The sequence below is a fragment of the Mirounga leonina genome, unplaced genomic scaffold, assembly GCF_011800145.1.
Source record: "Mirounga leonina isolate KUSES-001 unplaced genomic scaffold, KU_Mleo_1.0 Mir_106, whole genome shotgun sequence".
NCBI classification, from domain to species: Eukaryota; Metazoa; Chordata; class Mammalia; order Carnivora; family Phocidae; genus Mirounga; species Mirounga leonina.
In genome coordinates this window covers 1,829,883-1,853,994 of record NW_023270232.1, presented here as the reverse complement: position 1 = coordinate 1,853,994, position 24,112 = coordinate 1,829,883, and the positions used below count along the sequence as shown (strand labels likewise).

Genomic DNA, 24,112 nt, shown 5'->3' with positions numbered 1-24,112 from the left:
CTCAAGGATGTATGATAAGGAGTTTTACTCAATTTTATTTAAATTTCAAAATATGAAAATTTGTTAACTGTGGGTCTTAGATCACAAATGAATAGAAACACAGACAATTACCTGGTAATACACAAAAAAATATTTGTGGATTTAGTGGAAATAATATTTGTGGAAACATATATTTATGTATATATGTGTATATATATGTATATACACACACATATAGATATAGATATAGATATATTTACTTTTTAAAAGACCTAGCAAGTGGTAGATAAGGTATATATTATACAAAATTATAACTCTTTACTTTAGGGATTACGTAATCCGTACTCACTTAACAATAATCTAATGAGAATAGTTTTTCAATCTTTGCCATGTATATGTGATGACAGTTATTATCAGTGTATTGATGTAGATTACCAGTCATGGTACTATATTAAATCATAATAATGTAGGTTTACATGTGTAAACATAAGACAAGCAAATATCATGAATATTTGAAATTCTATACCACATTCCTCAGATTATTTTATAAAGAAAAATATTGTTAAAAAGATAGAATGAAAAAAAAAAGATAGAATGAAATGTTCAAATCCACATAAACTATTGTAAGGGAAATCTATTGTTTATATTCAGTTATACATAAAATGCATGTATAAATTTTATAAAATTATATTTATTACAAAATTAAAATTAAGAAGAAACTAAACAAAGAAACAGTAGGGATGCAGAATTATTTTTCAAATTATACCTATTTTAGTGGTATACTATTCATATACCTTGTCAAGATTTTATCTTTAACAAAATATTTTAATTAGTTATAAATGAACACTAAATGTCACACCATCAAAGATATATGAAAATCATATTAAGTAAGACAGTTGACTTCCTAGAACTCTTACAGAACAACTTATTTTGGACCAAAATACACATTTTTGAACTTAAAAATAATTACCAGAATTAGTTTTCAAATTGTATCCCATGCATGCTAACTTACCAATCAAAATGTAATAACTCTAACTTGATATTTTCTGCACTGGGAAATTTTAAGCTCCTTGAGAGCAGGAACAGTGCCATATAACTCCACGATGCAGTAGAAGATCAGTAAATGCTGAATGATGATGTTTTAGGTGATTCATTGTCTATATTATGACCAAACACTATTGTACTATGTTGTAATACAGTGATAGGATGGAGGTGTTGCAATGTGAGCCAGGAAGCTTATTCATAAACTGAAAGACCCCCAGTTATCTGGGCTTTCTGTCTCCTTCTTGATAGATTTTCTTTTCCTTCCTTGGGGTCAGACTAGCCCATCTTTTGTCTACTTCCAGTTTACTGTAAACAGAGGTATGGAATTCAGGTAACCAAACCTATATTGTATGCAAAGTAAAAATGACTAGGCACTGAGTCACATCCTAAGGGTACTCTTGCGAGTAAAATGAATGGGCTTCTAGCGCTTGTTTCTCACAGCCTTTACAATATTTTCTTATTGAATTGTTTCTTTGTTTTACATAGCTATGTAGTTTTGAAACATGAGGATTTCTGTATTGTTATTCTTGGCAGCACCATAAGATAAAAGTATTTTACAAACCTGGAATGATAATCTAAAGAAAACACAATGCAATTGAATTTAGATTCATTTAGTCCTTGTAATATTTAAGTTAAAAAAAAAAAAAGCAAATATACAGGACTATTTAAATCAGAATACTCATAAGCTTGCTAAAAGTATGTTCTTCCCTTTGTGATTGTCTGTTTAAGAAGACAGCTTATAATACCCCACCTTCTTTGGTGAGAAAGAAACCAGAGGAAAGATTTTAAAGGCTTGGTGTTAAACCTATAGCTAACATGTATATTGCAAGAAATACATGGCCATGCTAGGGTCACATCCATCAAAATGATTGGGATATTCATGTCAGATTCTTGATACCTATTCCCACCAGCACCACTTTTTTGAGGCTCCATGCAGATCAACACCTATAAGTTAACAACTTTTCTTTTTAGAGAAAGGCTTATGCCACATTATCTATATTTCAATTATAACCATACACATGAAGATCTTGAATGAAGTAGTTTCCTATGGCCTTCAGCCACACTTATCTATGTGAGGATTACTTTTGCAGGTCATGAAGCTCATTCATTGTTCTGGTTTTTACCGGTAAAATTTGCCTGGACTACTTTATCTCTTAGTCCCAAAGAACCCAGCATTGAACCTTCAGATATATCTAAGGAGAAGCAGAAGCATCCCTGGTCAGGGATGTGGCAGATAGAATGGCATTTTGGGATAAGAGAGTAGACTGTATGGCCTTAAATCTCTAATGCCTCCACAAAACTAGAGCATAGAAAATATTTGGTTTCTCATTGTTTTTTGTTTTGAAAAAATTAAATACACAGAAAAACTTAAATGTACCAGTACAGCATACACCCATATTCCCATGACCTAGATATAGCAGTTAAAAAAAAAAAAAAAAAAAGATTTATTTATTTATTTGAGAGAGAGTGGGGGAGGGGAGGGAGAGAATCTTCAAGCTGACTCCCCACTGAGTGCAGAGCCCAAGGTGTGGGGCTTGATCCCACAACCCATGAGATCATGACCTGAGCTGAAACCGACAGAGCGACTCAGGCACCTCCTAGACTTAGCAGTTTTAACATACTGCCAGAGCCATATTTGCATTTTTTTTTTTTCTGAACTACTTCAAAGTAATTTGCAACATCTGAAGAAAATTAACAGTCACTTCCTAATGTTGTCTAATACCCAGTTTATATTCAAATTTCTCCAGTTGGCTCCCAAAAGAGCATTAATGTTTTCCTAGAACAAGGACACACATTTGATTCACAAATAAATATTGCTATTTTTTTATTTATTTATTTTTTATTTATTTTATTATTATTATTTTTAAAGATTTTATTTATTTATTTGACAGAGAGAGACACAGCGAGAGAGGGAACACAAGCAGGGGGAGTGGGAGAAGGAGAAGCAGGCTCCCCGCAGAGCAGGGAGCCCGATGCAGGACTCGATCCCAGGACCCTGGGATCATGACCTGAGCTGAAGGCAGTCGCTTAACCAACTGAGCCACCCAGGCGTCCTCTATTTTTTTTAAATTAGAAATAACCCTAGTGCTAAAAACTGCCTTGCAAATGAAACCATAAATAGGGAGATATGATGAGGAAAAAAAGAAAAGAAAAGAAAACATTGGGGAGGGTTTCATTTATAGGAGGCAGACGTGTGTTCCCTATCGGCCTGATTTCCATGGTTGTTAATGGAGGATATTGATAATATCTACCTTAACTAGTATTATGTAATTAGGATAGCTTTTCAAAAGTATTTAGCAAAGTGATTGGCACAGCAGAAGCATAAATAAATGTTAATCATCCCTATTCTTATTATCTTTAGAACACGATCAATTAAGTAAGTCTGATAATATAATAGTTAATTGTTTTGACCCAGCCCCCAAAGTCTATACAGTTTTGTAATAAAATGAGATAGTTTTACTCCTAAGGGATCTGTTAGTGTAACTTAGGAGGTTTCAAGAATGTTATTTTTGACAGATGAGGAAACTGAGAGCTTTTTAAAGCTAATACGTTTGTAAATTCAATTTCAAGAACTATGCATAAAAATGTAAAAATGTGTATCAGTCCTGAAAGCAAAGTCCAATGCCAGTCCCTAAAAATCATTTTAAAATATGATGGGAGACTTTTCTTAATGAATTCTCAGGAATATGTTTGAAATCACAATTTAGTACGCTGAAAATACCAATGCATAAACCTTTATCATCAATTTGTTCTCCAAATTTTAATGAAGTTGAATTTCTGCCAGCAGTACTTCAGGTTTTCTAAACTCCAGCAAAATGTTATACTAGTTATATTTCTTTTTTTTTTATTATGTTATGTTAATCACCATACATTACATCATTAGTTTTTGATGTAGTGTTCCATGATTCATTGTTTGCGTATAACACCCAGTGCTCCATGCAGTAGTATGTGCCCTCTTTAATACCCATCACCGGGCTAACATATTAAAACACACACATTTCCCAAATGCCTTTGGGCTTATTAAAACACACACACACAAATGCACATAAATGCTGCTATTAAGTTTGATAAACTCTGTAGGTAAGAATGACAACACATGGATTTAAAGACCAAATCTGCCACTAACCAGCTGGATAATATTTTTCAAGTCATTTCTCTTTCCTGGGATTCAGTTTCCTTTTCTGCAAAATAAGCAGTTTGGATGCTGGAACTTCTGAGAATAGGAGAATTATAATGACTCTATATTTCTATATGGTTTGTTGCTTATGGCATATATTTACTCAATATAATTTACTTGATTCCTGCGTAAGCTCTGTGAGGTAGCTAGGTGAATATTTTTAACTGTCCTCCCCCACAATATTGTGGAAGTTTGGGAGGCCAAATGAAGGCATATATATACATCAATCATAAGTACCACTTACTAAGTCCCTACTATATTCCAGGTATCATTACTTACAGACATAATTGTAATTGTCAGAAAATCTATAATAAGTTTATCATCATTTTAACATGTGATAAAATTGGGGTTGAGGATGGTTAATTTACTTGCTACAAAGCTAGTGCTTGGCAGAGTGGGAACTTTGACAGAGGCCTGTGTGACAATTTTTTTTTTGCATTTTTCCTATCATAACACCTTCTTTCTTTTCTCTTTGTCTTTTCTAAGAGATAATGAAAATCATGGAAAGTGTTTAAGAAATAACATAAGCATATTAATATTTTAAGTAGTAGTAATGAGCATAATGAAATAAAAAGGAGATGCAAAGAAGGTAAGATCAATTGTGCTTTTAATACAGTCATAGAGAAATCATAAGGACCCAAGTTTGAGAGTGGACAGGAAAAATGTACAGGAGAAAGTAATTTCTACCTTTAGAGACAGAAGCTTGAAAAGTGTGTAAATGTAGATGACAAAGAAAATGTAAGACCAATGCTATAAAATTTTAATCCCACAAGCCTATTCTTTATCTCGCTCCTATTTCTATTACCAACTATAAACATTTATCATATATATGTCCTACTTTCAGGAAACTTACATTCTAGGGGAAGGAGACCAATTAAACACAAATAAACATATATGTAGGTATGTATATTAGGGAGAGAGAGACCACTATTATTCTGAAAGGTGATTCTGCTTTCAAAGACCTTTCTTCTAGTAAGATAAGATATACATATTCACAAATAATTAGACTATAAGAGAGAATTATATGAATATCTTGAAGGGAGAACTGATAACATGTTCTGAAATTTTTAAAAGAATAATTATATACAGCTGGAGAAAAAGGAGGATGGACTATACAGATTTGGCTTGAAAACAGAATTAAGTTTGGGCCAACAAAGATGGGGAGAGGAAAGATGAGTAAAATCACTAATGGGTAATATCTCAAGATATTTACCTGCAACAGCAAATAGTTTAGTTTAGCTTGAGGGCACAGTGTATGAGAGGAAGTAAGATAAAATGACATTGAAACGCAGTTAGGGGCAAAGATAATGGTGATCCCTGAGACCCAGTAATCTTACTCCTCGATATATACTCAGGAAAAGTGCACCAATATGTCCACCAAAAGAAAAATACAAGAATATCAACAGCAAAAAATGGAATATTTCCCAAAAATTCATTAATAGAAACACATGAATAGATGGTGTACATTTGCACAGTGGAATTCTTGTGTGTAGAGCAAGGAGAATAAGCATACTCTAACTCCATGCATCGTGATAGATGTATTTCAAATACATATTCAACATAAAAGCCAGATACAAGAATACATATACCATCATTTCATTTTTATAAAGTTCAAAACAGGAAAATTTATAGTTTTTGAAATCAAGAAAGTGACCATATTTTAGAGATAGTGACTAGAATAGGTTCCAGGGAGGCTTCGGGAGAAACCTTTGGTTTCTCGATTTGGGTGCTAAGTACAAGGATGCACTCAGTTTGTGAAAATAGTTCCAGATGCACATTTATGACTTGGGCATTTTTCTATATGAATTTTCTACTTTAGTGAAAGAAATTAAAATATGGTATTTGAGGAATTAATATTCTTTATTCAGTAAGGTGACAATAGAAGCTGTTGTTTTTAGCTGAAGAATCACACAATTCTATTAAAATCAGAAAGATTGGATCAAGTGGTAAGACAAAAGAATTGAAAATGAAAGAGAAAATTGACCTGAACTTGTATAGTTGTAGTACTGGGAAAACAGACAAGGAGACAGAAGTGATAAAAGTACTGGAGATGAAATGGACCAACTTTCTGTCTGCCTAACAGAATCAGATACATGAAGAAAGGGAAAAATTTTTTAAAAGAGATTCAGGACTGGGTGGCAGGCAGTTCTACTGAGACACACAAAAATCAAGAGGGTAAAGGATTTGGCAAATGTTGGCCAACTACAGTCAAATCTGGTCCATCAACTATTTTTGTACAACCCATGAGCTAAGAATGGTTTTTACATTTTTAAGTGGTTGAAAAAAAATCAGAATAGGTGTAATCAGAATAATACTTAAGACACATGAAAATTATATGAAATTGAAATTTCAATGTCCATACAAATTTTTTTGGAATACAACCACACTCCTTTTTTGCATGATGTCTATGGATGCTCTCGTATTACAAGAGCAGCAGAATTGAGTATTGTCGTAGAGTGCTATGGTATGGCCTGCAAAGCAGAAATTATTTACTACCTTGCCCTTTACAAAAATTTCTGCCAACCCCTGCTTTAGAGCTAAAATTATAAATTATATATATGTCATATTATATATAAGTGTGTGCGTAGATATTAAGATAGATAGGTAGATAGATAGATAGATGATAGATAGATAGATAGATAGATACTTGAAAATGCCTAATATGGTAATGGGCGAATACAACGTTTGTTGAAAAAGGAGAATAACATTAGAAATAGAATTCTGAGGATCACTGTACAGAGTGAAGAACTGAGTCTGTTATTGTAAGTCACCAGCTAGCATTTTAAAAAAACTAAAGAAAATAAAAAGTGCTTCATACACATTCATTCGTTTGATCTCTAAGACAACCTGTGAGGTGAATATCATTGTCTCTAGTTTACAGATAAGGACACAGATTCTAGAATATATGTGGCTATACTTCAGAAAATAATTGCATTCAAGAGTAGAAGGTGACGGAAGTACCATTGAGTAGAATGGGAATATTTTGGTATATTGTGGGCAATATTGCTCATGTTTGTTGACATAGTAATAGGACAAAAATTCTAGAGCCAGAATTTCTAAGTTTCCATACTGGCTCTACCACTTACTACACTATAATCTTGAGTTCATAACTTAACCTTTGGCACATTCAGTTTCATAATATACTAAAATTAGGATAATAGTATAGTTACCTCATAGGGCTGCGATGAAGAGTGAAGTTAAATATATGTAAGGTGCCTGGAAGAGTGTCTGGCATATCTAAATGTTAGCTATTTTTGTCTTTGGCAAAATATTCCAAAAATCAGTTGACACACAATATAATCTCATTTGGTTGGCAGAATTCAAAAAGCCTTTGATAGCTATTTATATTACAGTTGTACTCTATAGATTTGAGCAGGAATGGAGAAATACCGCCAGCCTGCAATAACATCAGAAATCCCACTTATCTCATTTGTGTTAAGCTTTGTTTCTTTGCTTACCCTGCACACAATTAGCCAATAAGGAATTTTTGCTCAGAATTCCGAAATAGGAAGTGTTCTCTTAAGTCTTATTTTGAAATGCTCATAGTGATTCCAATTGATTAATAGCATATAATAAATCATTCACAGAAGCACTAAAAATCTTCAGGAAAGGCATCAGTCATTTAATCCTTTTATGATGTTGTTGTTCCTCCTGTGGGAGAGTCAGAATTCACTAGAACTTTCGATTTTATTGATTATTGCCCAACTTTTGGCCCTTATCCTATCAGAAGTAAACATCTGGTGATTATAATTCACCATGTGAGTTGAGATGTTATTAAGGAAATCGAGTGCAACCGATGAGACTCCTGTGAGTGACAGGGTTAGCCTCAGTGCTATGAAATAATCCACTCTGGTCCCTGCATGGCAGCTGGGTAGCTGCTGCAATTACTGTCATTTTATGTCTGGAGAAACTTAGACAAGAAGGTTAAGGGCTTTCTTAAGGTCATATTGGAAATCAGTGGCATTCCAAGGAACAGAATTTAGAATACACTTAACCAGATCACCTCTTGAATAGTTTTAACGTTTTTTTTTTTTAATGAGGATAGTGAATAATTTTCCATAATATACCAATGTACACTTCAATATTATTTATTAGATCCTGATTCATGGATTTATTACCTCTGAGACAAAGACCGTAAAAAGAGGTCCCAGTTGAATCTCCCTACATTTATTATTATTTGAAAGTTTAAACACTTTTTTTAATTGAAAATGGAAAGAATGGTAATGACCAGTAGTCAAGATGGAGAAAATTCATTTCGATTTTTGAGCTACCTTAATGGGTTAGTAGCTTATAATTTACTTAATGTGCTTGCATACTATTGATTTCAGACATAAGTGAGCTGTGTCTTCATTTATGTGCCTTGCTATATGCCAGCAGCAGTAAAAGTTGCTTTTCTTTTAGTAGGCCACATTGCCTGGGAAAGGAAATTACAAATGATTCAGATTCCAAGGAAGAGACACCTGTATAGCTCATCAATTAAAAGCCCATTCTCACTGCTTAATTTAATTCCTCAAATAAAATAATGCAAAAAATAAAAATTTTAAGTGCTAGATATGGGAATTTATTTTGACAATTTTCTTACTGAATAGGAAATAGCTATCATTTATTGAACATTCACTGTATGTCAAACATTATGCTAAGGAATTTAGAGGAAGCTTCAACTTGGAAAGCCTCATTGTTTATTTTCATGACTAGGTTAGAACTGAACCATGGATAATTAATGCTGAGATTTCACAGACACCAAGTTATTTTAGACCCTGAGTTAGTCTTATAATAAATAGATAATAAATGACAGATACTTGATATTGGTTTAATTTTCATTTTTTGTTGGATTTTCCATTGAACATTTTTGTAATTCCTTCGTTCATATATTTAAGCTTTTTTGCTCTTGTACACTATTGATTCAATAAAGTGTATTTCAACTCTTTGAGCCTTTTGTCTAGAATATTTCAAAGCTTTTTTCGTTATTTCCCAGTATATGGATGTCTTAGGAACTAGTATCTGGAAATATATAGGCATTGTAGGTATCACATATTTGGTATGAATAATCTAATAAGTAAAATTTACTTAAATGATTTATCATTTTAACTACTTCCTCTGAGGCCCATGTACTCATTCTATTAGAACGTATGTGGATTTTTTTGGAGAATATGATTGCACAGGCTGTTGCATGAAATTTTATGGCCTTGATATTATCAAATCACTTTTTTTTTACTTCAAGATTCTTCATTTGACAAAAACGTATAAGTCCCAGGTGCTAATGCTGTGAATATGGTGGTTTAGATGGTTTTCTACCCTTCCCACATTTCAAATTGCAAGTGGAAGACGCAAGTTGCATCCTGTTCAAAATTTGACATGTCCAAAGAATAATACTAAGCCAACCCAGCAAGTTAACTGTGCATGGGAGAAGAGTACCTCAAAACTCAGGATGCTAATTAGTGAGGGCTTGCCTTAATAAACCCTGCCCATAACATTTTTACTCTTCCCTCAAAATAGTTTGCATACACATACACACTTGAATGTGTTTATATGTACAGAATACCCATATACATCCTTATGATTTATTTTATTTTATTTTATTTTTTAAGATTTTATTTGTTTATTAGACAGAGAGAGAGAGCACAAGCAGGGGGAGCAGCAGGCAGAGGGAGATCCCAGGGGCTCGATCCCAGGACCTTGGGATCATGACCTGAGCTGAAGGCAGCCACTTAACCGACTGAGCCACCCAGGCGCCCCTACAAACTTATGATTTTAAAATGTGCTTATCTAATACATATGATTTATAAATGTATACTACTATTGTTTACCAATATATATTCAGTGTTTGTGTAAGGATCTGTCTGAATGTATATACATACATGGATAAATCAACATTATAATGTCAATAGACATTTCCAGATAGTTTTGTTATACTTCTACTTTTTGAAGCATATTATTGGTACCATTAAATAAGGTATATGTTTTTCTAATATATGAGATGCATTATATTAAGCCTGAATTAATTTAAAATTGTATTGCATTAGAAATTTGAGAAGTCTCACATTTATATTAAGGAGTAGAATTAAGTATATCAGATACTAAATTATACATTGTTATTCTCAAATTTAACATTATAGTTCTAGAGAAAACATTTATAATTTAATAGATTTTTCATAGGAAAAATTAAGCCTAGAAAGTTTTGATTATATGATTTTAAAAAACCATGATATGTCTCTGTTTTTAAATGAACAAGTTTAAGAATATCCTGTAATGACCACTCCTTCCTAAAATGCTTTTTGACATAGTGGAATGATTATAAATCTACTTATCACATGTTTTAGGCTAAGATGACTCAATTGCCTGAGGCAGAAAAGGAAAAGATTGCTGAGCAAGTTGCTGATTTCAAGAAAGTAAAGAGTAAACTGGATGCTGAGATTGAGATATGGGATGATACCAGCAATGATATCATTGTTCTGGCCAAGAAGATGTGTATGATTATGATGGAGATGACAGACTTTACAAGGTAATTATGTGCAAAATGATGCATAACATTTATAATGGGTAGAAACATTTGTCACAGTAATGAAACCTAAGTTTCTCTAAGTAGCAGATGCTAAAAACTAAACGGTGGGAGAAACACAAATAATATAGAATTAGAAAGTTGTAGGTGTATAATTCTAGAGGTTTTGGTAAATAAATATGGCAAAGTTTCTCATAAATGGCCAAAAAATGATTTTAGAAATCTCCTTTATACCCTGTCACCTTAGGAATCTTTTTTGTTTCATATTAGCATATTATTTTACAAAGAAATTGATAAGTCAAATTATGATTTTGGTTGGAACTATCTGAATACTTGATTTCCATAGCTACATAATTTTAGTTGTAATGATTTATGTGTCATCAAGGTTCATATCTTTTGCTACTGAGCTCTCAAGCAAATATATTTTGAATCACAGTGACTTAATGATATAATGAAAGAATCATACATTATGTGTAAATTCCAGAAACAATAAAATGTTTATTATAGCTTCAAAATATTATCTTATAGAGCTAGCCAAAGAGCAGTACAATAATATAGTTCTTGCCCTATCAGTTACTAAAATATACAAAACTACAATAATTAAGGTAATTTAGTGTTGGTATAATTTTAAAAGACACAGAGCAGAAGAATACTCTGAAGCAGACCTGGTAGACTTAGAAAAACATTCTTTTATATCACCATACATTATACACAAATATAAATTTTAGGTTGAGTAATAAATGTAAGTTTAAAATCATAACAAGTGGAAAAATGTACACAAATCTTTTCTTTATATTAAGATTGAGAAAGGCTTTCTAAGCATTGGAGAAAAAGGAAGAACTTATAAAAAAGGATTATTAAAGTGAACTACATTAAAAATTAAGTTCTGTAGATCAATAGAATATCCTAAACAATATCAAAATGTAAATGGATAATTGGGTAAACATTTGTAATAAAAATAACAAAAACATGATGTCATTTATATGTAAAGAATACCTAAAGACATTATGAAGAATAAAAAAACAAATATCCTAGAATGGACAAAAGACATGAGCAGATAATTCATCAATTTCTTCCCATAAAACTATGACCCATAAATCTGTGAATAATATTAAACCTAAAATAATTTAAAATAAAGTAACTTTTAAATTTATAAAATCGGACAAACTTTTAAGATAGGTTTGTTATAGGAAGGTATCGTGATGAATGTTCATTGCAGCATTATTCCCAATAGCCAAGATATGGAAACAATGTTGGTGTTCCTCAAAAGAAGAATGAATAAAGAAAATGTTGTGTGTATATATATATATGTATATATATGATGGAATATTTTTTATGTGGAATCTTTTTTTTTTTTTTTTTTTTTTTTGGCTGGGTGATAGACATTGGGGAGGGTATGTGCTATGGTGAGAGCTGTGAATTGTGTTAAGACTGATGAATCACAGACCTGTACCTCTGAAACAAATTTTATGTGGAATCTTAAAAAGAAATCAAAATCATAGAAACAGAGTAGAATGGTGGGGAATGAGGGGTAGAGGAAATGGGGAGATGTTGGTCAAAGAGCACACACTTTCAGTTATAAAATGAATAAGCTTTGAGTATCTAATATATAGTATGGTGACTATTGTTAATACTGTATTGTATATTTGAAATTGGCTGAGAGTAAATCTTAAGCATTCTCATGCACACATACAAAAAAGATAACTATGTAAACTGATGGATGTATTAATTCACTTGATTGTGGTAATCATTTCATGATATAAAAATATATCAAATCCCCACCCTGTACACTTTAAATATATTACAGTTGTATTTTTCAATTATGCCTCAATAAAGCTGGGGGGGGAAAGAAGATAATCAAAACAATTCAACTGATGAGACCCTTATGTCTAAAAAAACAAATACAAAACAGAAAAATAAAACTGTAATGCAACACACCAAATTGAAATAAATTTCAAAAAATACCATATGATGCAGTAATTTCACTACTGGGTATTTACCCAAAGAAAATGAAAACACTAATTCAAAAAGATATATGTACCCCAGTGTTTATTGCAGCATTATTTACAATAGCCAAGATAGGAGACAACTCAAGTGTCTATTCATAGATGAATGGATAAGAAGATGTGGTATATATGCACAATGGAAAATTGCACAGCTATAAAAAAAAAGAATAAGATCTTGCCATTTTCAACAACATGGATGGACCTAGATGGTATTTATGCTAAGTAAAATAGATTGAGAAAGACAAGATACCATATGATTTTACTCATATGTGGAATCTAAAAACCAAAACAAATAAAGAAACAAAAAGCAAAATCAGACTTATAAATACATAGAACAAACTGATGGTTGCTGGTAGAAAGGGAGTGGAGAGATGGGCAAAATTGGTGAAGGGGAGTGCGAGATACAGGCTTCCAGTTACGGAATGAATAAGTCATGGGAATGAAAGGCACAGCATAGGAGATACAGTCAATGGTATTGTAATAGTGTTGTATGGTAATGGATGGTAGCTAAGTGAGCATAGAGAAATGTATAGAGAAGTTCAGTTACCATGCTGTATGCCTGAAGCTAATTTTGTGCCAACTATATTCAAATAATAAAAAGTTGGAGATGTTTATTTTTAAAATCCGGACTCAAAATCAAAAACTAAGGAATGAAAAAAATAAAGAGATGAGGAATGTAACAAGTTCATCAAAATTGAAGAATAAAAAATTTCAAAAATCACAAATTATAAATCCAAAGGAAAATAGATTCAAATAAAAATTCCATAAGGAGCTTTGAGAACAAGCAGGAGATTAACTAAGAGACAGTGATGAGATAAAAATAAAGAAAGAAGAAAAGAGAAAAAAAGACCTTGAAAGAGAGAGGAGGCAAAGAGGCTCCAGTACACATATCCTCGGACCCTTTGGAGAATAATTTAAGAAATAATAAAACAACCAATATTTAAAAGTATAAATAAAAAATATTCTCATATGTAAGACTAAATTTAAATTTATGTATTGAAAGGTGTTACCATATACCGAGGAATTTCGCCCAGACAACAATAAACATACACATATTTTCCTCATATATAAAAAATATTAATATATTATACCTATTATAAATAACACCCACTATGTGTATGTATACATACACATATATATGAAAGGGAGAAGAGAGAGCAAAGTGAAACTAACTAAATTGTAACAATTTATGAAAAGCAATCCTTACCTCCACAAAGGAGAAGCAGGTATTTTAACCTTGTATGATTTAATTTCTTGTGATTATCTCCATACCTCTAAGCAATATACTTTCTTCTCTAAGATATAATTTATTGGTTTTTCCTACAAATGAGAATTTAGATAACTTATAAGACTGTTCATCTTCTTTTCTCCCTCTCCTTTCCTTAGTTTGATGAATTTATATATTTTCATTGTTTATATTTACAGTCCTTGATAATATTATTTTATTCATAACTGTTTTTTTGTTATTATGTGTAAGTTATATCTCAACTTCCAACTATGTATGATGAAGAGATTCCTACTTTCACTCTTCTGCCTCCAACTGCTCCGTTCTGTATCTCATTCATAACCCAACTTCTTTCCACTACATCTTTTACATTAAGATAGGCAATATTTACATTCTTTTCAACAATTAAATCCCCCATGCTTATGTTATAGGTTGATTCTGAAAATAAGGATTAATAAATAATATTTTATTATGGCACTGATACAATTAACCTCAATAGGAAACATGCATGAAAGAAACATTTCCTGTAAAGAATTGAATTATAGTTTAGACATGGTTTAAAGTGTCCATAGATTTATATGGAAAACAGCACATTATGGAAAGAAATCTAAACTAAGAGCTGTTTTAATATCAGCTGATAAGTAGGGCAATGAGAAGTCTCTTAATTCTGTAATGTAAATATTTGGATATATATATATATATATATATATATATATATTTATAGGCAGAATGTGGAACTAGAAGGATAAACAATGAAGGACAAAGCCACGAGAAGCAAAATTCCAAGAAGTGGGCAGAGGAAATAGAATTCCATAAAAACAGAGCACTCAAGTGATTATAAGAACATTTGTAACATGAGAAGAAAGATTCTGGGCCATAGTTAAGGGAGTTTCAGTGAATGATCAATGAGTTGTTTTATTTGAGGAAATTTTAGTTAAAATGATGATTGAAGGGGCACCTGCGTGGCTCAGTTGGTTAAGCGTTTGCCTTTGATTCAGGTCATGATCCCAGGGTCCTGGATCAGCCCCATGGGCGGGGGGGGCTCCCTGCTCAGAGGGGAGTCTGCTTCTCCCTCTCCCTCTCCCCCCCACATTGTGCTCTCTCTCTCTCTCTCACACAAATAAAATCTTTAAAAAAAATGAAGATTGAAAAGATAGTGTAATTTTGGCAGTTCTCAATTTGTGGGTACTTTTGTTTGAGTAGCTTCACTAAATGGCGAAAGAGAAAAACAGTCGTTAAAAGAGGTAGATGGGAGACTAGCTGATAAGAAAATAAAAATAACATAGTATCTTAAAGGAAGCACAGTCAAGACAGATTTTGAAATATCTGAAGGGAGAGAGGAAATGGGAAGGGATAGAATGAAATTGTAGAAGGGGAATAAAAAGCTATAGCCAAAAAATGAGATAAAGAAGTAGAGCATAAACACTGAGAAATAGGGAAACAAACAAACAAACAAACAAAAATGATATGAAGGTAAGTCTTCATGATTTTAAATGGCTGTTCCTTCTTGTCTTAGCTAGAATGTTCCATCATAAAATCCTTTCTTGGTCATCCAGTGTAGCCTTCCTCCCCAACCCGTCTCTCTATATTACAAGATCCTGTTAACTTTCTTTTTAGCAGTTACCACATACTGGATTATCTAGCCCATTTATTTATATATTCCCTGCCTCTATATCCCTAACAGACTATAAAATGTATGAAAGTATGAAATTTGACTTTATTGTTTTATATCCAGAACTTATAACAACCTAAACAGTATATGTATACAAAGTAGCCGTATATACTATAGTATGTGCACATATATGTATATATGACAGTATATAATATATACTGGTTGAATGAACTAGGAAAATTTAAAAAATAGTTTAAAGTAATAAAAAGAAACAAAAAGAATTGCAACTTGAATTCAGAAGAAACCAAGAATAAACAAACAAAAACCCAAATAATAACAATGGAGTAAACATAAGTTTAAGCTCTAGAAATACACATTTTTTATTTTTTAATTTATTTTTTTAAATTAAAGTATAATTAACATACAGTATTATATTAGTTTCAGGTGTACAATATAATGATTCAACAATTCTGTGCATTACTCGGTGCAGTAAGTCTACTCTTAATCCTCCTCACCTATTTTACCCATTCCTCCACCCTCTGGTAATTCTCTATAGTTTATTTTCTATATTTAAAAGTCAGTGTTTTTGTTTGTCTCTTTTTTATTTTTTTCATTTATTTTGTCTCTTAAATTCCACATATACATGAAATCATATGCTATTTGTCTTTCTCTGACTGACTTATTTCACTTAGCATTATATGCTCTAAATCCTCCATGTTGTTGCAATGGCAAGATTTCATTTTTTATGGCAGAGTAATATTCCATTGCATATGTATGTGTATATATACCACATTTTTATCTACTCATCTATGGATGGACATGGGTTGCCTCCATATCTAGCTATTGTAAATAATGCTACAGTAAACATCATGGTGTATATTACCTTTTCCAATTAATGTTTTTGTTTTCTTTGGGCAAATACTCAATAATGAAATTACTGTATCATATGGAAATTCTATTTTTAATTTTTTTAAAGATTTATGAGAGAGAGAGTTGGGGGGGAGGGGCAGAGGGAGAGAATCCTCAAACAGACTCCCCACTGAGCACAGAGCCTGTTGCCTGGCTCAATCCCAAGACCCATGAAATCATGACCTGAGGTGAAACCCAGAGTTGCACACCTGACTGACTGAGCCACCCAGGTGACCCTCTATTTTTAATTTTTTGAGGAACCTCCATACTGTTTTCCACAGTGTGTTCACCAGTTTGTATTCCCACCAACGGTGCATGAGGCTTCCTTTTTCTCCACCGCCTTGCTAAAACACTTGTTGTTTCTTGTGTTTTTTTATTTTAGCCATTCTGACAGGGAAACCCACTCTTTTTGTTTCTTCCTTAACCCTTACATAGATCTTAAGTGTTGAACACTAAAGATTTTAATTTCTAATGCCCATGTGGCATTTAGAGGAAACATATAGTCAGGGGAGCTAGAAGTGAGATCCTTGTAAAAGCCAGGAGCTGTGCCTCTAAAAGGAAATTAGAAGTAATTCATGGACCAGGTTGAAGGAGTAGCAAGAAAGATTTGTTTCCTTGGAGTCTGAGTCAATAAAGGTCATCTTTAAGAAATAGAGACCCCAAGCATATGACCTATTAAACCGACGGATTTCGAATTACATATTCAGAAATTCTATCTCTAAAGTAAAGAATTAAGATGCAAGAAACAGTGATGAGCAAAGAAATCAGAAAACCTGTTGGTATATTCAAATAAGCTTTGGCAGAAAAACAACAATGACAATAGAAAAGACTATTTGAAATGACCACCCTGCACAGGGACTATGTAATTGGTGGAGATCAGAGTTAAATGGTCTACTTTTATATTCAGGGAGAATTGAGAACATTAACATTAGTATAATTAACATTATGCTTTGCTACCTAAAGAATGCATATAATGTCTTTTTAAATTTCTGAGGAAGCTCTGAAACAAAATTAACATATCAGTAGATGAAAGTAATGCAGAGAGGTTAGAAATTAGAAAATGAGAATAAAATTAGAAAAAAATGGGGAGTGCATATAAAAAACTATAAACATGTTAGAATCATAATAGATATATCAGTATTTGTAATATGTAAATGTAGTAAGCTTAGTAGTTAAAAAAAGTGAGTACAACAATACCATAAGTACAGATGTCAAAAAAAATCAATCATATTTATTTATTTATTTACTTACTTATTGAGATTTTACTTATTTATTTTAGAGAGAGAGAAAGAGAGTGGGGGGAGGAGCAGAGGTAGAGGGACAAGCAGACTCTGCATTGAATGTGGAGACCAATGTGTGGCTCAATCTCAGGACTCTGAGATCATGACATGAGCTGAAACCAAGAGTCCTATGCTTAACCTACTGAGCCACCCAGGTGCCCCTATAATAGTGTATGTTAACTGCACTGAAATTCATATTTTAAAAAATGAAAATAAAAACTAAAAAATAACAGAGGAAGGAAATGTATGAATAAATAGAGGGGATTTTATGAAGTAAATGCCTAAGGACTTCTATTTGTGGGGCAATGTCAACTGTGGAATATGAGGAAGTATAAAAAGGCAAACGTAGAATGAGTGCTTGGATAAAGACACAAAAAGCGATCTGGATTATAAAAGGTAGTCAACTAAGAAGATCACTCATTAATTCATTTATGGTTCATCACCCAGTTTGAAACCTAAAATATTCATTAGGAACAGAGTGAATAGATTTTCCCTTCACATGTTCTGAGTAAACTAGAAAATTGGATTTATCTGAATTCCTAGGATGGAAAGGAATTTGCAGCAGGGTTCAAGGGGATGAGAGAATTGAGTGCTGTGAATTGTGTAAGACTGTTGAATCACAGACCTGTACCTCTGAAACAAATAATACATTATATGTTAAAAAAAAAAAGAAAAGAGTAGGAAGGGAAAAATGAAGGGGGGGAATCAGAGGGGGAGACGAACCATGAGAGACTATGGACTCTGAGAAACAAACTGAGGGTTCCAGAGGGGAGGGGGGTGGGGGAATGGGTTAGCCTGGTGGTGGGTATTTAAGAGGTCACGTACTGAATGGAGCACTGGGTGTTATACGCAATGAATCATGGAACACTACATCAAAAACTAATGATGTAATGTATGGTGATTAACATAACATAATAATAATAAAAAAAGAAACTATTAGAAAAGTCATATTGGAACAACTGACTGGGTCCAGACTGTTAAAGGAGGGGAATGAGGTCAAGAAATAAAACAAAAAGTGTAAAGGTAAGGATATGTCACCAACAAGTGATGAAAATACAGACTTCAGTACAGTTTTTCCTGCTCTGCATCTATTTCCTCCCAAAGCTACATACTTTGAATCAACTTAGAAAAGAATGTTGAATATGTCTTTGGAAAGGATGCTGAGTGACTTTGAGGGTTTTGTAATCTGTAGCTGGGGTGTTAGAAGAGGATTCACAACTCCACAGAGTGGTAACTCATTGGAAAATAGACACATTTCATGTTTTGCAAAAGCTAAACAGCCCAGCTTTCTCACAATCTATAGGTGTCCCTGCCAAAGGCATCCACAGAACAGGAATAATATGTGCTCAAATTGCAGTAAAAGAAGAGTAGCAAAATTGAACGTTGGACTCTGATAATCTTTTGCACTTGAATTGAATCCAGATTCAGTTTTATTTCAGTTCATATAGACTGTGATAAGTCTCCAATTGTTTTAAAATGGATACAATCCTGTTTTTCACTCCTTTTTTATTACCAGTTCTGTTTTAAGAGGTTTTTTTTTTTTTTTTTTCAGACATTACAATGTTTTTCTGAGCCTTAAATTTAGCAGTTTTATATATAGGCTGTTCCTTAGTTCCACCCACATCACATTTCTTTTGCTGCAGTTTTAGCTTCTTTATAATGGGACCTGTGAGGATGGGGGGTCATATTTGGCAGGGCAGTGTTTATCAACAAGCAGTCGCTATTTGGTAGTTGGTACACTCTTTGTCCCACACACAGAGTTTAAATGGTCATATATTTTTAAAAATAATAAAAATATATATATATTATCTTTTCTAAAGTGTCACTAAATATTCTAATTTTCCTCAACTACTATTTTATTATCAATAAGAGGCATAATAATAGTAAACTTTGATGAATGCTTACTGTATATTTCACTATGAGAAATATATGTTTTCTCATTTTTATCTTCAGTAGTTTTGTTATTACATTCTCCATTTTATTATTAAAGAAACTGAGATTCACAGAGGTCAGCTAGGTTGCTCAAGAATACACAAATGAAATTGAATTTGAATTGAAGTCAGTCCAACTTCAGAATCTGTGTACCTACTCATTGTTTTGCAAGTTTTTACCCACATGCTAAACACAGAACAAGACCCAGTCCTTTCCTCATGGGGATAACAGACCAATTGGAAATAACAATTGTGTGATGCATTTTATGCTTCTAACTGTAAATTGTTAGGATTTCAGAAGATGGGAGTTATCACTGGGGAAATAGAGTAAGCAGAGAACAAAAGTATGAGCAGGTGAAGTTTGTATTAGAATTTCAATGAAATACAGGGATTAGATTGTGGAAGGAGATGATATAAGTGAGAAAACCCACAAAGGTGGAGGCTAGAAGGTGGGAATGAGTCAGATCCATCTGGGGGGCTCTAAGAAAACTATATAGATCCAACTTGAAGTTAAGATAAGCATGAAAAAAGTGATAGATTATAAAAAGGCCTTAGAAAATAGACAGGGGTTTTTGTTGTTGTTGTTGTTTTAAGAAGTGGGAAATGGGGAACTATTCAAGAATTGGGATCATGATGGTAGCATGACAGAAGGAAAAGAAATCTAATATATGTAAGAAGAATGACGCACTTTTGGATGTCACTAGCAGAGACACGACCCGTGGGGGTCTAACCATCACTGGGAGACCCATATAATTAGACAGGCTTTGGAAATTCTAGTAAAGGCTAATAGGAACTTGGTAAATTGCTAGAAAGTACTGTACTAGGAAATCGAAAAAATACTCCTGTAAAACCTGATATAGCCATTTATGAGCCTTGGCACAAGACTTTAGGCACACAGACCATTTAGTACTTCTTCCACCCTTAACCGAAGACATGGAGATTTTACTCTGGTTGTCTGTGAACAGTTAAAAATAGAATGAAGCCTCTCTGTCACTACCATTGTGATGCATTCATTCCAGAGCAGAAAAGTCAGGTTTTAGTTTTTTAAACATGATTTCTCCTTGATAAAAGACCATCCGCATAGTCACGCAATGTATGTTACATTATTACAATGAGCCTATGGAATCTTCTAAAACTCAGCATCCCTTTTCTTCAGAATCTGGTACATTCTAGAATTAGACTTAAGGACTTAAGACTTGCTAGAGGGAAGTAAATCTTTCCCCTTGTACTGATTAGTTTCCCAGGGAAGCATCTTTGAAACTCCTTCCTAGAAGGTAAGTGTTCTGGGGGCAGAGGTGCAGAGGGGTAGAAGGGCTGGAGGTCTCTCCATTTACTGTTAAGTATTCACACATTCACTCAATACCCTTGTCATCAGTAAAAGGTACTCCATCCCAAAGTTAGTCTAAAGACCTCCAATGAAAGACTGTTTATTTTACGCTTTCCAGAGAATTAATCTCTAGACTTTTCTGGAGGTAAGGGAGAAGCCGATGTTCAGTGGTGTGCAGTATGTGAGGGGACCAAACTGCCTTTTTCAGTTCCTCCCTTTATCTCAAATTCCAGTCATGCATGAATCTTTCTGGTTAAATCAATTTAGTCCTTGGTTTTCCCACTGCTGGTTTGGACTCTGGCTTTCTCAGGTTGACTGTATTATTTATCATGTGGCATCTGCTTTCTAGTTTCCTAATAGTTGTTGCTGTTGTCTCTTTCCTGTTCTGTTCTTTCCATCCTAGAATGTTTAGATCTTCAAAAGAAAAAAAAAAAAAATAATGCATCTGTAGTTTTAGTGGGACTTGGAGAAGGACAAAAATTATATACATGTGACAATCTGTCATCTTAACCCAGAAACCCACTGGGATTTATAAGGGTTGTGAAAGTTTTCTCTTTATGATATTTTAGAGTTCAGATTATTTATTAATGTTTTCTTCATAAATTGTGGCCTCTTTTCCTTTTCTCATCTCAGGTAAATTCTGTCCAACCAGTATCTTGGCTGAACTAAAGAGTTCCCACATTTCATGGTTTATGTAACTCTTGAAAACATCTAATTTTTTTTTCATCATCTGAACAGGAGACAGGCTCTAGGTAAAACTCTAGATATTTAATCGTACCTTGTATGATCACTTAGGATGTATTTTTGAACCATTGCTGAAAAATTATGAGGAAAAATATAAAAAATGATAACTCTCCTTTAATAAGAAATAAAAACCATCATATTCATCTTTGTCAAAATATTATGATTTCTAAGAGTGTATCAACTTTGATGTCAGTATTTTTTAATGTCAGTATTAATAAAGTTAAAAAATTGAAAATACCTAGATAAAAGTAATACTTTTTGTATGTAATATTATTTTTTTTAATTTTTTTTTTTTTTTTTTTAAGATTTTGTGAGAGAGACAATGAGAGACAGAGAGCATGAGAGGGGGGAGGGTCAGAGGGAGAAGCAGACTCCCTGCCGAGCAGGGAGCCCAATGCAGGTCTCGATCCCGGGACTCCAGGATCATGACCTGAGCCGAAGGCAGTCGCTCAACCAACTGAGCCACCCAGGCGCCCCTGTAATATTATTTTTTTAAGAGTGAGAGAGAGTGTGCAAGGGGGGAGGGGTAGAGGGAGAGGGAGAGAGAGAGAGAGAGAGAATCTTAAGCAGGCTCTATCCCCAGCATGAGCCGGATGCGGGACTGGATCTCATGACCTGAGCTGAAATCAAGAGTTGGACACTTAACCAAGTGAGACACACAGGTACCCCTAAGCACTATTATTTTCAAAACTATTTATTCAGAAATATACCAGGAACTATATCTATCCTCATCAACTGTGTATTTTAAGGCACAATATGATGTCAATTTTTATCTTTAAAAATGTATTATTTTGACAAAATTTGTAGGCTTTTGTAAAATTTCTGTTGGTTCATTTATGGAACATTTACTGAATATCAGGCACTGTTCTTGGTATTAAGGATATACCAATACCTACAGTGGAGGATTTTGAACTAGAGTAGCATAAGATAAAATGGGAGAAGAGGCGAGGAGAATAAGAAGATGGGCAGCAAAGCAGAAAGGTGAAATAAAAAGATCTAAAAGAATGATAATAGGTGGGAGTAGACATGGTGGCAGCAGAAATTCAGCTCTGAGAGACCAGAATCTTGCCAGGAGTTGAGATATAAATAGGGAAAGTAAAGATTTGAGAGTTTTTCTCACCTGGGCTACTTATGCCCGAGCATATGAGAGACTATCACAGATGTTGAGTGAAGATCTCTATTGGGCTGTTGACCAGAAAACAGAAAGATGGGATGGCCTTTCATTATCAGAGAGTCTCCATTTTTAGTTGCATTCTAATGGCCCAATTCTATGTTTATGAGAATGATGTTATGAAGAAAACTTTGGAGAGAAAAGGCTGCAAAAAATGTGTTTATTTGTATGTCAAATCATGTATGCTGTTATCCTTTATCAAAGTGAGGCTGTTTTTTCCTGGTACTTCCCTCTAAAATTTTGAAGACTGACATTTATCAATAAGAAAAAAAAGAACTGTTTATAAACACTAACAGCATATTTTGATGATTTACAAATTTAGATAACCTATTGGTTAATAGATACCATTTTTCTGGTAATCAGTCAATCTTCCCAGGCCAGATGTGGATAATCACATGGTTAATCAAATGCTTCTGAAATATTGCAATTTGAAAATTTTCAATTAGTGTTATAAGCCCAAATATATGTATGATAAGCACGGGAAAAATACAACTTTTTATTTCATTTTAATTAGTTACCCAAGATGAATACTACATGCTGCATTTTCCAAAAGAGTTGGAACTAACTTATCTTGTGTACATAATACCACAACCAGCAATTTTTCTGATTTTATATTTCTATAATATTCCTAGGATATTCTCAGAATTTTGACCCAGCCCACTAGCTAAGCCTACCTGTCTACAAATAGGCCAGTTTTCTTAAGGCATTTTGCCACTTTACCCATTTTAAGCATGACCTGTTGCACTCAGGAGTTAACCTAAAACACAGAGGAGTGTGTGGATCCAAACAGCACTGAGGCACGGAGCCTTCAGCTTTCCTTATATCCAGGATATCCTAAGTAATGACTGGGCAATGGGAGGAGGTACTTTGAAAACCATCCAACCGAAGGGAAAACTAGAGTATAACAAAGGAGCTACCATCACTTGCTTTTGGCAGAAACTCAAAGGCAGGCAGAGAAGACAGAAACCTTTAAAATGGAAATAAAAACAACACCCCACCCCCCAAAAAAACTTTAGGTTTCTCTGATTGGAGATTGTTGATGTAAGAAAGAGGCAGGCAGGCTAACTAGAAGGAGGGCATCATATGTTATTGGTTTGGGGAACATATTTTGCTTTCTCTTGATTGTTACTGAATTTAAAGCGAGGCAAATATAGGTAGACCAGCTGTCATTGTCAAAGACTTGACCATTCTTGGTCAGTTGTTATAG

The 24,112-nt window shown here is 33.4% G+C and overlaps 1 protein-coding gene across 1 annotated transcript in view; it reads left to right on the top strand.

Moving 5' to 3' along the window:
* LOC118017833 (catenin alpha-3-like) overlaps positions 1–24,112 on the top strand; it is a 1,833,615-nt gene that overhangs the window by 1,674,195 nt on the left and 135,308 nt on the right. Inside the window, exon 16 of the mRNA XM_035016112.1 lies at positions 10,522–10,703. Coding sequence (XP_034872003.1) covers positions 10,522–10,703 — 182 coding nt within the window. The remainder of the gene's footprint in view (positions 1–10,521; positions 10,704–24,112) is intronic.